Genomic DNA, 16,633 nt, shown 5'->3' on the forward strand with positions numbered 1-16,633 from the left:
CCGCCCCACCACGTCGCCCCCCCCTCCCCTGTTTTTGCCTATAAAAACAGGGGAGGAGGAGTAAAGAAGGGGAACCGAGAGAGAAGAGGGAACATAAGGGAGAAGAGGAGAGAGGACAGAGCAGAAAAGAGGAGAAGAGGAAAGGAAAAGGAAGAAAGAAAACCCAAAAAGAAGAAGCAGAAAAGAGCAAAAACGACAGAGGAGAGAGAGAGAGAGAAACAGAGCAACGCCGGCCCCCGTGCCTCCGCCGCCAGCAGCACCACCGCAGGTAATCTCTCGCCGCCCCATCTCCTTCTCCGTTCGCCATCCTCCTGTTTTCGTTTGCATGCAGAACGTGAATAAAGCAGGAGGCTGTTTACAGTGTTTCCCTTGCATGATTTTTGTTTGGCTGTAATGTTTCCCCTACATGTTTATTTTTTAAATTATCTTTGTTAAATTTATTTTTTTTAATATTGAGTTGGTTGAAAATTTAGCTTTTAGCTTTCCCCCACGTTTTTTCATTATAATTATTATTATATTGTATTATATTATATGACTGTTTTTTCTTTTTTAATTTTTTTAATGAATTTTTTTTGTTTGATTTTAGTTTGTTAATGTTAAATTTTTTTTATTTAGTTATCATATTTTTCATGATACGAATCTCGGGCTTAATGGGTTAACCTGATTTGACGAGTTATTTTTTTCATTTAGTTTAGTTTGTTAAAGTTAATTTTCTTTCTATTTAATTATCAGACTTTCATGACACGTAACCTGGGCTTGACGGGTTAACTTGGTTTGATGGGTTAACCCGGTTAATTCTAAGTAAACCCTTCATTTTTTTTCTATTTAGTTATCAAACTTTCATGACGCAAATCCTTGGTTTTACGGGATAACTTGGTTTAAAAGGTTAACCCAATTAATTCAATTTCTTTTTTTTTTCTTCATTAGTTTTTCCTTTTAGTTGATTTTTTTTCTTTGTTTTTTTTTTAATTAATCTATTTAATTATCACACTTTTATGACACGACCTTATAGCTAGACCCACATCCAATATTCTTAGGTCCGGTGTTACAGTCAGACTCACTTAAACTTGGGTCATGCAAGTTTAATTTTATATTAATATTTATAAATATTACTCTTAGATCAGTCGTTGCAGCCAAACCTAAAATTCTTGGGTATAACTTTATATAAAAAATCCAAGATTTTTTAAATTTTTTATTTTTTTATTATTTTTTATACAAAAAAAATGACCCGCGGCATCGCGCGAATATGAAAGCTAGTAATCTGTACAACACGAGCCACAGTGCCTAAAATATAATTTATCGATAAAGAAAATCTAGACTCTCATCTCTTTACCCCTGCCACGTTCACAAACAGACATATGAAAAAAACAGAAGAACAAAAATCGAAGGCAAAATATTACTACAACGTTTTCAGTACTCTTTGTAGAACCATCCAAAAGCAACAGAAAATGGATCTTGAAGCAACAAAGAATCTCTCAGAATCTCACACAATCGGAAACTACATCCTGAAATCAAAACTGGGTGAGAGCTCTTTTTCCACAGTATGGAAAGCAGAGAACAAAACAACAGGGGGGGAAGTGGCAGTGAAGCAAGTTTATCTCTCTAACCTCAACAAGAATTTGAGGAACTGCTTAGATTGTGAGCTTAATTTCTTGTCTTCTGTCAATCACCCCAACATCATTCGCCTTCTTGATGTCTTTGAGGTAAGTTTTCCATACCCTTTTGAGTAAATTTGTTGTTGGTGTTGATGTTGTAGGCTGATTTGTGTTGTTTGATTGATTGTAGAGCTGGTTGGTTTGATGCTTAGGGGATTTGTAGGGTAACCCTTCTTGTAAATTTCTTTTGTGATTGATTTTTTTTTTTTTACTTGGTTTTGATTATTTAGGTGATTTTTAGCATACCCTTTTATGAAAATATGTTGATTTAGGGTAATAATGGAAAAGTTGGTTGATTTGGTATTTAGGGTTATATGGAGTATATGGAGTAGTAGTGCATCTATCATGCTTAAAATATTAAAGCAAAGTAAGAGAGATTAGAATTTGATTCAACCAAATTCTAAAAGGCTGGAAAATGTGGATTGCCACCATGGGGACCTCTAAACATGCCAAGGGCCAACCCTGGCAACACACTGGGCTATAGAGGGATAATTGAGAACCAATTCAAGTCCTGCATGAAAATACCCATAATTCTCATCTTCTAAGTGTTTAACCTTAAATCAGACATTTTCCAAAATCTGCAAGAAAGGAAGCATGTCATCAAGCCCCCGTCTTTCTACAGACTTATTATGAATGGTGTCATTGGCAAAGCACATATGAGAAGCAAAATGTCCTCAACAACATTTTTTCACTAGCTCATTATCTACCCTTTGTATCAGACATCATACTAAGGACTTTGGACCATGGAATACCAGAATAAAAAACTTATGCTCTCCATTCACCATGATTGAGGAGAAAAAAGGACAGAGCATGATTTTATTTAGTTTCTCCCACTAAATACCCAAAGACCTGATACCCATGAGAAACAGTGGTTAGATTAATTTTGATCGTGTTGGCAAATGTAGTGTTGAAGGCCACTGACCTAGGTGTTTTTCTACTTAGCAATATCTTACAACTCATTTCCTGCTCTCTATCCAAGCTGTCATCTCTTGAAAGAATTGTAGATAAATGCTAGTTACTCTAATTATTAATTCCATTAACATGAATCCTTGAAATTCTTAAATGACTGAACCAGTGAGGACATTGATCTAGATAAAGTGGAATGATGTAGAAGGATACATGTAACTAAAAGCTTGACATATGTAAAGGAGAATCTCATTTCGAGTTTAACTTGATCTGTTTTCTACCTTCTGTAGCTGTGATTTATATGCTTTCTGTTTCCATAATATTTCATTCTGCAAATCAGAATATCTGCAATCTCAGGATGAATGTTGCATGTTCCTGGTCCTAGAGTTTTGTTCTGGAGGAAATCTAGCTTCTTATCTTCAACAACATGGGAGAGTTCAAGAGAAGATTGCTAAAAGATTTACGCAACAGATGGGTAGTGGTCATTTGATATCTGTTTCACTGTACAACATATGAGTTGCTTGTATTGCATCCCTATTTACATAATTGTAATCTCGATGATTTATATGGTTCAGGGGATGGTTTGAAAATTCTGCAGAGCCATCATATTATTCATAGAGACTTGAAACCTGAGGTATGAGGTGTTGTACATGCAATTCTTTTACCTATGGTGGAGTTCAAAATTGTTGGCTGAAGATTGAGTTGCCTTGAAACTGGCTTACATTGGTCAATTTGTTGTAGAACATTCTCCTTTCTGGCAAGGAGAGCGATGTGGTGCTCAAAATAGCTGATTTTGGTTTATCGAGGTAACTTTTTGGTAGAAGAAAGTTAATGGGATGGTTTCCTGGAAAGTTTCAGGGAGACCAACATGAAACTATGTTAATTTTTCTCCCCTTAATTAAGAAAAAATGCCAAAAATTTGTTGAAGACATGTCAGGCAATGTATTAATTTTACTTTCATCTTTCTCATCTTTAAATAGAAGGGTGCTTCCTGATAACTATGTGGAGACAGTATGCGGATCTCCATTTTACATGGCTCCAGAAGTTCTTCAATTTCAAAGATATGATTGTAAGGTAAAGATTTGCTAATGTTTTCCTTTGGTGCATTGCTTTCTTTGCTTCAGAATAGAATTTATTGAATAACAGTGCTTCCTTGTATAGGTTGACATGTGGAGTGTTGGTGTAATTCTTTTTGAGCTTCTTAATGGTTACCCACCTTTTTGTGGCAGGACCAATTTCCAGGTAGTGTCTTTTCTGTAAGTTTATAATCCTTGAATTGTGATCGCTCCAGTCTCTAATAAAAGAAGTTCTCTTGACCTCAGTTGCTGCAGAACATCAAGTCAAGTTCATCTCTTCCTTTCTCTCAACACATCCTTCCAGGGTTGCATCCGGACTGTGTTGATATATGTTCAAGACTTCTTTCTGCAAATCCAGGTTTAGTACATGGCCTGACCCCAACGAAACATATCTTTCTTTCTTCCCTCCTGATTCATTTGTGGAACCATTCATTTTTTTGTATCTCTCTTGTTGCAGTTCAACGTCTGTCCTTTGATGAATTCTATCATCATAAGTTCTTGAGAATAAAAGGGGTGGGGAAGTATCATGGTCAATAATAGATTTAACACACTCTCCAATGTTCTACTCTCATGTCTGCTATGCCAATCTTATATGTCATCAAACATTTACCACAGATAGCCCACAGTGCTTTTACTTCACTATCATCCCTGATCAAAGTTATATTCATCATTTTACAAGGGAAGAGCGATCTCTCTGTGTCATCTGCTACAAGATCATAGCAATGGTCCTGGAATATTTATAGGTTGAAGATTTAAATGGCTGTGGAATGCAGTTCAACTAATTGTTATTTTTTTCGTTTCACCATGCTTGCTTGGTGTTACATTTCCCTGGTAATTCTCTAATTAAAAATGGCATTTGTCTAGATGTATTTTTTTGTATTGTAACTAATAAGTTCAGTGCCTTTGGAGTGCTAAAGCTTGTGAAGCTGCAGTTCATTGTGTATACTCTTGAGTCTTGTGTATCAAGTCATTGTATATATACTACATTTTTTTCCTGAAAAGCTTTTCAAAAATATGTTATGACGGCATTTGGAAGAATTCTTTATAGCTGTTATTAACAACTGTATTGGACTTTGTTTTTGGGATGTAGTTACAGAGATGAGCTGACTAGATCTTAATGGTGGGTTGGCTGTCAGTGGTTTAGAATATGTGCCAGTTAATGATAGATTTTGTGTTAGCGATGCTGTAATGAGTTATTTTACATTGTTATTGAAATTAAGAAGATGAAACTGAAAACTTGATGAAGTGTGTCCGCCAAATATCTCCTGCTACATTGCTCATTGTCCAGGGTTCTTAGTGTTTTAGTTTGGATTTGCATGGAATTATATTAATAGTGTCCTGAAAAATTAATGTCATTTGGAAGAGTGACCCTGTAACTTTAACAAAAAGAGGCAAGAGGGATGGCTTGGGAAATTGTCCGTGTCTTGATATAGAGATTTTTACTGGGTTGAAATAGGAGTTTTTCTTGGTTGGAGGTTTCCATGCACAGTGAAACTGTGTCTGGTGTTTATTTTTGTTGCCTGAAAGAGGCTCATCTTGTTGTCTAAACAGAAAGATATCATAAAATTGCTGTTCAAACACATGGTTGGAGCAGCATTTTTCTGTATATTCAAAGCGTTTCTGATTTGTCGTTTAAACTGCTTATGATATACTATTTCACATTTACGCAGAAGAACAAACAAGAGCACAGGTGATAAAAATAGTAAGAGGTGGTTTGGTATTGTGTAGCTTTTGATATTTGCTCAACCATGGAGAAAACATAGTTTGATTAGTCAAAAAGCTTTTGTTAAAATTAAAAAATCTATTAAACTTGAGATGTCTGTTAAAATTCCTTTGGCCATGTAGTTATTTGGCTATCTTCAACATAACCAGAAGAAGGGAAACAAAGTTTCATGCATCCCTTGTCTTCCCATGCTCATGTTACTGGTTAAGCAATTTGTAAGTAAAACCTTGTAAGAGCTCTCAGTGGCTTCCTCGTAGCAGGAACTATCCTGCTGATATGTTATGTTCTCAAATTACATCCCTCACAAGGCAGAAGAGAAAGAAAACTGCGTGACTTAAGTTAGTGGCACGGGCCTACATGCAAGGCACGGCCATCAAACACTATTGTTAATCAAACAATACTGGAAAAGTAATTATATAAAAGACTTTTTTTTGAGACCATACATCTCATAAAGGGACAACTCTCCTTGCATTATGTCTTGCAAAGAAAAAAGATTTTTATTATAAGCAACCTCGAAGATTCCAGGGCTGTCTATTTGCTGTCTATTTTTACTGGCATGGAGCATGGAAATGTCCTGACAGGAACACTGATAGGAACATTGTTCAATTTTGTGATTCTAAAAATTTTAGAATTTTTTTGTTTAAAATTAATAAATTTTTTTAGTAGTTTTAAAATAATTTTTAAAAAATAAATAATATTATTTTGATGTATTTCTGAGTGAAAAATATTTTGAAAAGCAATCACAGTTGCACTCTCAAAATACATATTCAGTATGCATCTAGTATTGTAAGGTAACGTGTTTTTAAAAAATATTTTTTACTTGAAAATATATTAAAATAATTTTTTATATCAGTACATAAAAATAATCAAAATAACTCTAAAAATCAAACTCAATCGCTTTGAAATACAAAAACAAACAATGATGGGACTAGAAAGAAAATGGTCAGCTAATGGAAGATGACCAAGTCATCCTTTAATCCTTTCCTGTAATTGAAAGGTAGAAAATATTGCAAACTGTCTTTTTTTATCCAATGCTTTCATTTGCAGATAATAAAGAAGAATTTAATATTCTATTAAGAAGACTTTTTTTTATTGAGACCATACATCTCAGAAAGGGACAACTCTCCTTACATTATGTCTTTCAAGGAAAAAAGATTCTTGTTAGAAGCAACCACGAAGGTTATGGGGCTGTCTATTTTTATTGGCATGCAACGTGGAAATGTCCTGATAGGAACACTGATGGGAACATGGTTCAATTTGCGATTCTAAAAATTTTAGAATTTTTTTGTTTAAAATTAATATATTTTAGTATTTTAAAATAATTTTTTAAAAATAAAATAACATTATTTTGATGTATTTCTCAGTGAAAAATACTTTGAAAAGCAATCACAACTGCACTCTCAAACACATATTTTGTATGCATCTAGTATTGTAAGGTAACGTGTTTTTAAAAAATATTTTTTACTTGAAAATATATTAAAATAATTTTATATATCAGTACATAAAAACCATCAAAAAGCTCTAAAAATCCATTAATTTGGGTTTTTTTTTTTTTCAAATCAAATGCACTCAATCACTTTTAAATACAAAAACAAACAATGATGAGACTAGAAAGAAAATGGTTAGCTAATGGAAGATGACCAAGTCATCCTTTAATCCTTTCCAGTAATTGAAAGGTAGGAAATATTGCAAACTGTCTTTCTTTATCCAATGCTTTCATTTGCAGACAACTTCTTCGAGCCATTTGCATGAAAGAGATGTGAAGGATGGTTGTATGATAAGCACAATTTCTAAGTTAGGTTTTTAGTCAATGATAATTGTTACTACTCAATTTTTTATTCATGTTTTGATAAATATTAAGAAAAATTCAAAAATAGCAAAAAACATCAAAAATCCAAAAAACTTTTTTTCATATATTTGCATCGTTGTTACCATTTTCAGAATCGTCTCAAAATAATTTTAAAATTTTCAAAAAACTTTGGAACCGTTCGACTTTTAACGCGCCACCACTGTTCATGCAGGTCCAGAATGTTTCCCCAACACTATTAAGGATTTTTTAGGGTCTGTTTTGTAATTTTTTAAAGTGTTTAATGTCATTTTTACTTTGTTTATTTTTTTTTAATTTGTATAATTTGTAGTGTGTAAGAAAAAAATAAAAAAATATAGTAAAAGTGTATGTGTGTGTTTGTACTTGTTTTATGAATGTTTTTTTTTATATAGTAAAATTGTAAAGAATAAAGAAGAATTTAATATTCTTGCAAAGAATAAAGAAAAAATTTAATTTAATATTTTTGCAAATAATAAAGAAGAATTTAATATTCTATTAAGAAGACGTTTTTTTAGACCATACATCTCAGAAAAGGACTACTCTCCTTACATTATGTCTTTCAACGAAAAACAATTCTTGTTAGAAGCAACCACGAAGGTTATGGGGCTGTCTATTTTCACTGGCATGCAGCGTGGAAATGTCCTAACAGGAACACTGATGCGAACATGGTTCAATTTGCGATTCTAAAAATTTTAGAATTTTTTTTTTAAATTAATATATGTTTTAGTATTTTTAAAATAATTTTTAAAAAATAAAATAACATTATTTTGATTTATTTCTTAGTGAAAAATACTTTGAAAAGCAATCACAGCTGCACTCTCAAACACATATTTTGTATGCATCTAGTATTGTAAGGTAACGTGTTTTTAAAAAATATTTTTTACTTAAAAATATATTAAAATAATTTTATATATCAGTACATAAAAACCATCAAAGAGCTCTAAAAATCCATTAATTTGGTTTTTTTTTTTCAAATCAAATGCACTCAATCACTTTTAAATACAAAAATAAACAATGATGGGATTAGAAAGAAAATGGTTAGCTAATGGAAGATGACCAAGTCATCCTTTAATCCTTTCCTGTAATTGAAAGGTAGGAAATATTGCAAATTGTCTTTCTTTATCCAATGCTTTCATTTGCAGGCAACTTCTTAGAGATATTTGCATGAAAGAGATGTGAAGGATGGTTGTATGATAAGCACAATTTCTAAGTTAGGTTTTTAGTCAATGATAATTGTTACTACTCAATTTTTTATTCATGTTTTGATAAATTTTAAGAAAAATTAAAAAATAGCAAAAAACATCAAAAATCCAAAAACAAATATGTTTTTTAATATATTTGCATCGTTGTTACCATTTTCAGAATCGTCTCAAAATAATTTTAAATTTTCAAAAAACTTTGGAGCCATTCAACATTTAACGCGCCACCACTGTTCATGCAAGTCCAGAATGTTTCCCAACACTATTAAGGATTTTTTAGGGTCTGTTTTGTAATTTTTAAAGTGTTTAATGTCATTTTTACTTTGTTTATTTTTTTTTGAATTTGTATAATTTGTAGTGTGTAAGAAAAAAATAAAAAAATAAAAAATATAGTAAAAGTGTACGTGTGTGTTTGTACTTGTTTTATGAATGTTTTTTTTTTTATAATAAAATTGTAAAGAATAAAGAAGAATTTAATATTCTTGCAAAGAATAAAAGAAAATTTTAATATAATATTTTTGCAAATAATAAAGAAGAATTTAATATTCTATTAAGAAGACTTTTTTTTTTAAGACCATACATCTCAGAAAGGGACAACTCTCCTTACATTATGTCTTTCAAGGAAAAAAAGATTCTTGTTAGAAGCAACCACGAAGGTTATGGGGCTGTCTATTTTCACTGGCATGCAGCGTGGAAATGTCCTGACAAGAACACTGATGGGGACATGGTTCAATTTGCGATTCTAAAAATTTTATAATTTTTTTTTAAATTAATATATGTTTTAGTATTTTTAAAATAATTTTTAAAAAATAAAATAACATTATTTTGATGTATTTCTGAGTTAAAAAAACTTTGAAAAGCAATCACAACTGCACTCTAAAACACATATTCTGTATGCATCTAGTATTGTAAGGTAACGTGTTTTTAAAAAAATATTTTTTACTTGAAAATATATTAAAATAATTTTTTATATCAGTATATAAAAAACCATCAAAAAGCTCTAAAAATCCATTAATTTGGTTTTTTTTTGCAAATCAAATGCACTCAATCACTTTTAAATACAAAAACAAACAATGATGGGACTAGAAAGAAAATGGTTAGCTAATCCAAGATGACCAAGTCATCCTTTAATCCTTTCCTGTAATTGAAAGGTACGAAATATTGCAAACTGTCTTTTTTTATCCAATGCTTTCATTTGCAGACAATTTCTTAGAGCCATTTGCATGAAAGAGATGTGAAGGATGGTTGTATGATAAGTACATTTTCCAAGTTAGGTTTTTAGTCAATGATAATTGTTAGTACTCAATTTTTGATTCATGTTTTGATAAATTTTAAGAAAAATTCAAAAATAGCAAAAAAATCAAAAATCGAAAAACAAATATGTTTTTTAACATATTTGCATCCTTGTTACCATTTTCAGCATCGTCTCAAAAGAATTTTAAATTTTCAAAAAACTTTTGAACGCGTTCGTTTTTTAACGCGCCACCATTGTTCATGTAGGTCTAGAATGTTTCCCCACCCTATTAAGGATTTTTTTAGGGTCTGTTTTGTAATTTTTAAAGTGTTTAATGTCATTTTTGCTTTGTTTTTTTTTTTTTAATTTGTATAATTTGTAGTGTGTATGAAAAAACGAAAAAATATAGTAAAAGTGTACGTGTGTGTTTGTACTTGTTTTATGAATTTTGTTTTATAATAAAATTGTAAAGAATAAAGAAGAATTTAATATTCTTGCAAAGAATAAAGAAAAAATTAATTTAATATTTTTGCAAATAATAAAGAAGAATTTAATATTCTATTAAGAAGACTTTTTTTTAGACCATACATCTCAAAAAGGGACTACTCTCCTTACATTATGTCTTTCAAGGAAAAAAGATTCTTGTTAGAAGCAAGCACGAAGGTTATGGGCCTGTCTATTTTTACTGGCATGTAGCGTGGAAATGTCTTGACACGAACACTGATGGGAACATGGTTCAATTTGCGATTCTAAAAATTTCAGAAATTTTTTTGTAAATTTAATATATGTTTAGTATTTTTAAAATAATTTTTTAAAAAATAAAATAACATTATTTTAATGTATTTCTCAGTGAAAAACACTTTGAAAAACAATCACAGTTGCACTCTCAAACACATATTCTGTATGCATCTAGTATTGTGAGTTAACGTGTTTTTAAAAAATATTTTTTACTTGAAAATATATTAAAATAATTTTTTATATCAATACATAAAAACCATCAAAAAGCTCTAAAAAATCCATTAATTTGGTTTTTGTTTTATCAAATCCAATGCACTCAATCACTTTTAAATACAAATACAAACAATGATGGGACTAGAAAGAAAATGGTTAGCTGATGGAAGATGACCAAGTCATCCTTTAATCCTTTCCTGAAATTGCAAGGTAGGAAATATTGCAAATTGTCTTGCTTTATCCAATGCTTTCATTTGTAGACAATTTCTTAGAGCCATTTGCATGAAAGAGATGTGAAGGATAGTTGGATGATAAGTACAATTTCTAAGTTAGGTTTTTAGTCAATGATATTTGGTACTACACAATTTTTTATTCATGTTTTGATAAATTTTAAGAAAAATTCAAAAATAGCAAAAAACTTCAAAAATCCAAAAACAAATATGTTTTCTAATATATTTGCATCGTTGTTACCATTTTTAGCATCGTCTCAAAAGTATTTTAAATTTTCAAAAAACTTTGGAACGCGTTCGACTTTTAACGCGCCACCACTGTTCATGCACGTCCAGAATGTTTCCCAACACTATTAAGGATTTTTTGGGGTCTGTTTTGTAATTTTTTAAAGTGTTTAATGTCATTTTTGTTTTGCTTTTTTTTTTTTTTGAATTTGTCTAATTTGTAGTGTGTAAGAAAAAAAAGAAAAAAATATAGTAAAAGTGTACGTGTGTGTTTGTACTTGTTTTATGAATGTTTTTTTTTTATAATAAAATTGTAAAGAATAAAGAAGAATTTAATATTCTTGCAAAGAATAAAGAAAATTTTAATTTAATATTTTCGAAAATAATAAAGAAGAATTTAATATTCTATTAAAGAAGACTTTTTTTTATTGAGACCATACATCTCAGAAAGGGACAACTCTCCTTACATTATGTCTTTCAAGGAAAAAAGATTCTTGTTAGAAGCAACCACAAAGGTTATGGGGCTGTCTATTTTTACTGGCATGCAGCGTAGAAATGTCTTGACAGAAACACTGATGGGAACATGGTTCAATTTGCGATTCTAAAAATTTTAGAATTTTTTTTGTTTAAAAATTAATATATGTCTTAGTATTTTTAAAATAATTTTTTAAAAATAAAATAACATTATTTTGATGTATTTCTCAGTGAAAAACACTTTTGAAAAGCAATCACAACTGCACTCTAAAACACATATTCTGTATGCATCTAGTATTGTAAGGTAACGTGTTTTTAAAAACATATTTTTTACTTGAAAATATATTAAAATAATTTTTTATATCAGTATATAAAAAACCATCAAAAAGCTCTAAAAATCCATTAATTTGGTTTTTTTTTTGCAAATCAAATGCACTCAATCACTTTTAAATACAAAAACAAACAATGATGGGACTAGAAAGAAAATGGTTAGCTAATCCAAGATGACCAAGTCATCCTTTAATCCTTTCCTGTAATTGAAAGGTAAGAAATATTGCAAACTGTCTTTTTTTATCCAATGCTTTCTTTTGTAGACAATTTGTTAGAGCCATTTGCATGAAAGAGATGTGAAGGATGGTTGTATGATAAGTACAATTTCCAAGTTAGGTTTTTAGTCAATGATAATTGTTACTACTCAATTTTTGATTCATGTTTTGATAAATTTTAAGAAAAATTCAAAAATAGCGAAGAACATCAAAAATCCAAAAACAAATATGTTGTTTTAATATATTTGCATCGTTTTTACCATTTTCTGCATCGTCTCAAAAGATTTTTAAATTTTCAAAAAACTTTGGAACGCGTTCGAATTTTAACGCGCCACCACTGTTCATGCAAGTCCTAAAAATTTCATAACACTATTAAGGATTTTTTGGGTATGTTTTGTAATTTTTAAAGTGTTTAATGTAATTTTTGCTTTGTTTTTTTTTTTTGAATTTGTATAATTTGGAGCGTGTAAGAAAAAAAGATAAAAAGAAAAAAATATAGTAAAAATGTATGTGTGTGTTTGTACTTGTTTTATGAATGTTTTTTTTATATAGTAAAATTGTAAAGAATAAAGAAGAATTTAATATTCTTGCAAAGAATAATGAAAAACTTAATTTAATATTTTTTGCAAATAATAAAAAAGAATTTAATATTCTATTAACAAGACTCTTTTTTTTAGACCATACATCTCAGAAAGGGACAACTCTCCTTACATTATGTCTTTCAAGGAAAAAAGATTCTTGTTAGAAGCAACCACGAAGGTTATGGGGTTGTCTATTTTTTACTGGCATGCAGCGTGGAAATGTGTTGACAGAAACACTAATGGGAACATGGTTCAATTTGCGATTTTAAAAATTTTAGAATTTTTTTGTTTAAATTAATATATGTCTTAGTATTTTTAAAATAATTTTTTAAAAATAAAAATAACATTATTTTGATGTATTTCTCAGTGAAAAACACTTTGAAAAGCAATCACAACTGCACTCTAAAACACATATTTTGTATGCATCTAGTATTGTAAGGGTAACGTGTTTTTAAAAAAATATTTTTTACTTGAAAATGTATTAAAATAATTTTTTATATCAGTATATAAAAACCATCAAAAAGCTCTAAAAATCCATTAATTTGTTTTTTTTTTTTTGCAAATAAAATGCACTCAATCACTTTTAAATACAAAAACAAACAATGATGGGACTAGAAAGAAAATGGTTAGCTAATGGAAGATGACCAAGTCATCCTTTAATCCTTTCCTGTAATTGAAAGGTAGGAAATATTGCAAACTGTCTTTTTTTATCCAATGGTTTCATTTGCAGACAATTTCTTAGAGCCATTTGTATGAAAGAGATGTGAAGGATGGTTGTATGATAAGTACATTTTCCAAGTTAGGTTTTTAGTCAATGATAATTGTTACTACTCAATTTTTGATTCATGTTTTGATAAATTTTAAGAAAAATTCAAAAATAGCGAAGAACATCAAAAATACAAAAACAAATATGTTTTTTTAATATATTTGCATCGTTTTTACCATTTTCAGCATCGTCTCAAAAGAATTTTAAATTTTCAAAAAACTTTGGAACGCGTTCGACTTTTAACGCGCCACCACTGTTCATGCAAGTCCTAAATATTTCCCAACACTATTAAGGATTTTTTTGGGTCTGTTTTGTAATTTTTAAAGTGTTTAATGTAATTTTTCTTTGTTTTTTTTTTTTTGAATTTGTATAATTTTGAGCGTGTAAGAAAAAAAGATAAAAAGAAAAAATATAGTAAAAGTGTATGTGTGTGTTTGTACTTGTTTTATGAATGTTTTTTTTTATATAGTAAAATTGTAAAGAATAAAGAAGAATTTAATATTCTTGCAAAGAATAATGAAAAACTTAATTTAATATTTTTGCAAATAATAAAAAAGAATTTAATATTCTATTAAGAAGACTTTTTTTTATTGAGACCATACATCTCAGAAAAGGGACAACTCTCCTTACATTATGTCTTTCAAGGAAAAAAAGATTCTTGTTAGAAGCAACCACGAAGGTTATGGGGCTGTCTATTTTTACTGGCATGCAGCGTGGAAATGTCTTGACAGAAACACTGATGGGAACATGGTTCAATTTGCGATTCTAAAAATTTTAGAATTTTTTTGTTTAAAATTAATATATGTCTTAGTATTTTTAAAATAATTTTTTTAAAAATAAAATAACATTATTTTGATGTATTTCTCAGTGAAAAACACTATGAAAAGCAATCACAGCTGCACTCTAAAACACATATTCTGTATGCATCTAGTATTGTAAGGTAACGTGTTTTTTAAAAAATATTTTTTACTTGAAAATGTATTAAAATAATTTTTTATATCAGTATATAAAAACCATCAAAAAGCTCTAAAAATCCATTAATTTGGTTTTTTTTTTTTGCAAATCAAATGCACTCAATCACTTTTTAAATACAAAAACAAACAATGATGGGACTAGAAAGAAAATGGTTAGCTAATCCAAGATGACCAAGTCATCCTTTAATCCTTTCACTGTCTTTTTTTATCCAATGCTTTCTTTTGCAGACAATTTCTTAGAGCCATTTGCATGAAAGAGATGTGAAGGATGGTTGTATGATAAGTACAATTTCCAAGTTAGGTTTTTAGTCAATGATAATTGTTACTACTCAATTTTTAATTCATGTTTTGATAAATTTTAAGAAAAATTTAAAAATAGTGAAAAACATTAAAAATCCAAAAACAAAATATGTTTTTTAATATATTTGTATCGTTGTTATCATTTTTCAGAATCGTTTTGATAAAATTTTAAATTTTCAAAAAAACTTTGGAACGCGTTCGACTTTTAACGCGCCACAACTGTTCATGCAGGTCCAGAATGTTTCCCGACACTATTAAGGATTTATTGTTGTCTGTTTTGTAATTTTTAAAGTGTTTAAATGTAATTTTTGCTTTGTTTTTTTTTTTTTTTTTGAATTTGTATAATTTATAGTGTGTAAGAAAAAAAAAGAAAAAAATATAGTAAAAGTGTATGTGTGTGTTTGTACTTGTTTTATTAATGTTGTTTTTATTTATAATAAAATTGTAAAAATTAAAGAAAAATTTAATATTCTTGCAAAAAATATTGGTGGAGAAAAAACATTTATTTACCATAAACATGACTGATTCAAGAGTGAAAAGTATGGAAACAGTACAAGAAAACTACAACAAGCTTAAAATAATACAAATTTTATCAAATAGGATCAACTTATAAAATCTTTTATTCAAAATTTTATTACTTAATATTCTGCTTTCAAAATACTTTTTAAATTACAAATTAAATAACTCTATTTATAGAAAAATCAAGTCTACCACTGATGGATCCAAGTTTGAGTGATCATCTTAGATTAATAGTCGGTGCCCCTAATAAGAAGAAGCACTGGTGGAGCCCTAGCTTTAGCATTTCCTTGTTTTACTTTATAGTCATTCGAGACTTGTGAGAAGTAACAAGGACAATAAGATCATCTATCTTCCATACTTCTATCTAATGGCTTTTGCTTATGAAGCTTTCTTTTTGTTAGTAATTTGTATTTACAAACCTGTAAGTTCCCAGCAGAACCACTCGACCTTGATAAGCTTAGGTTCTTCAATCTCCACCAACGTCCAACCAACTTCATGGCGCTCCCCTTCTGGCACATTTGCCTTTGGGTTCTACCCACAGGGCAGTGGCTTTATAGTGGGAATTTGGTTGGTGTGTAAGCCAGCTGATATAATCACCTGGACAGCATACCGAGATGACCCTCCTGTGCCGTCAAATGCTACGTTGGAGTTGACCGTAAACGGTAAGCTTCTTTTAAGAACTTATCATGCCAACAATGAGGCCGGTGAAGAGAAACTCATTGCTAAGATAGAGAAGTCAGCTTCAAACGCTCGCATGTTTGATTCTGGAAATCTAGTGCTCTACAATGAACATTCTGATGTCATTTGGGAGAGTTTCAACTTTCCTACAGATACAATATTAGGAGGCCAGAATCTATATGCAGGGGGTGAACTGCTTTCCGGTGCATCTACAACCGATTTTTCAACACGAAGGTTTCGTCTTAAAATGCAAAGTGATGGGGATCTAGTTTGTATCCCGTAGACACTCCAGATACTTCAGTAGATGCTTATTGGAGCACAGAAACTTCTGGGTCCTCTGGTGCCCATCTATATTTAAATTATACTTCAGGACAACTGCTAATCCTTAACAAAACCTCGGGCAGAGTCGGATATGTGCTTTACCCTCATTCAGAATCGGCAAGCAGCTCAATTATCTACCGGGCAACATTGGAGAACAATGGAATTTTTAAATTGTATTCTCATAACTTCGACAGCAATGGTGCCTACACTACATCTCTTAAAGATCATGTACCAGAAAGTCAATGCGAAGTGAAGACTTTCTGCGGTCTCAACAGCTACTGCACCATGAACGATGATCAACCTGACTGCCGCTGTCTTCCTGGCACTGTTCCTGTCCATCCCGACCAGAGATATAATGGGTGTGAGAGGAACTACACTGAAGAGTTGTGCAAAGTTGCAGAGGAAACATCCTCGTATAACATTATTGATATGGAGAAAATGACTTGTT

General features: G+C 30.4%; 2 protein-coding genes across 2 annotated transcripts in view; both read left to right on the forward strand.

The window, feature by feature from the left end:
* The first annotated feature begins 1,377 nt into the window (after nucleotides 1-1,377).
* LOC118038513 (serine/threonine-protein kinase ATG1t) lies at nucleotides 1,378-4,882 on the forward strand. The gene is made up of 8 exons (XM_035044891.2): nucleotides 1,378-1,703; nucleotides 2,919-3,036; nucleotides 3,137-3,195; nucleotides 3,303-3,367; nucleotides 3,542-3,635; nucleotides 3,723-3,803; nucleotides 3,884-3,995; nucleotides 4,095-4,882. The coding sequence occupies exons 1-8, from the start codon at nucleotides 1,449-1,451 to the stop codon at nucleotides 4,172-4,174; spliced, it is 864 nt and encodes a 287-aa protein (XP_034900782.2). The 5' UTR covers nucleotides 1,378-1,448; the 3' UTR covers nucleotides 4,175-4,882.
* A 10,671-nt stretch (nucleotides 4,883-15,553) lies between these two features.
* The window catches only part of LOC118038504 (G-type lectin S-receptor-like serine/threonine-protein kinase RLK1), a 3,190-nt gene continuing 2,110 nt past the window's right edge, over nucleotides 15,554-16,633 (forward strand). Inside the window, exons 1-2 of the mRNA XM_073406549.1 lie at nucleotides 15,554-16,098; nucleotides 16,380-16,598. Coding sequence (XP_073262650.1) covers nucleotides 15,554-16,098; nucleotides 16,380-16,598 — 764 coding nt within the window. The remainder of the gene's footprint in view (nucleotides 16,099-16,379; nucleotides 16,599-16,633) is intronic.

This window comes from Populus alba, chromosome 19 (genome assembly GCF_005239225.2).
Source record: "Populus alba chromosome 19, ASM523922v2, whole genome shotgun sequence".
Classification (NCBI taxonomy): Eukaryota; Viridiplantae; Streptophyta; class Magnoliopsida; order Malpighiales; family Salicaceae; genus Populus; species Populus alba.

What these genes read in the sequence shown, in the direction of transcription:
- LOC118038513 (XM_035044891.2), top strand. Translation starts at nt 1,449, where the DNA reads ATGGATCTTGAAGCAACAAAGAATCTCTCAGAATCTCACACAATCGGA. An exon ending in AAGATTTACGCAACAGATGG is followed by an intron (nt 3,037 to 3,136) that starts GTAGTGGTCATT and finishes TATATGGTTCAG; the next exon opens with GGGATGGTTTGAAAATTCTG. An exon ending in GTGGCAGGACCAATTTCCAG is followed by an intron (nt 3,804 to 3,883) that starts GTAGTGTCTTTT and finishes TCTTGACCTCAG; the next exon opens with TTGCTGCAGAACATCAAGTC.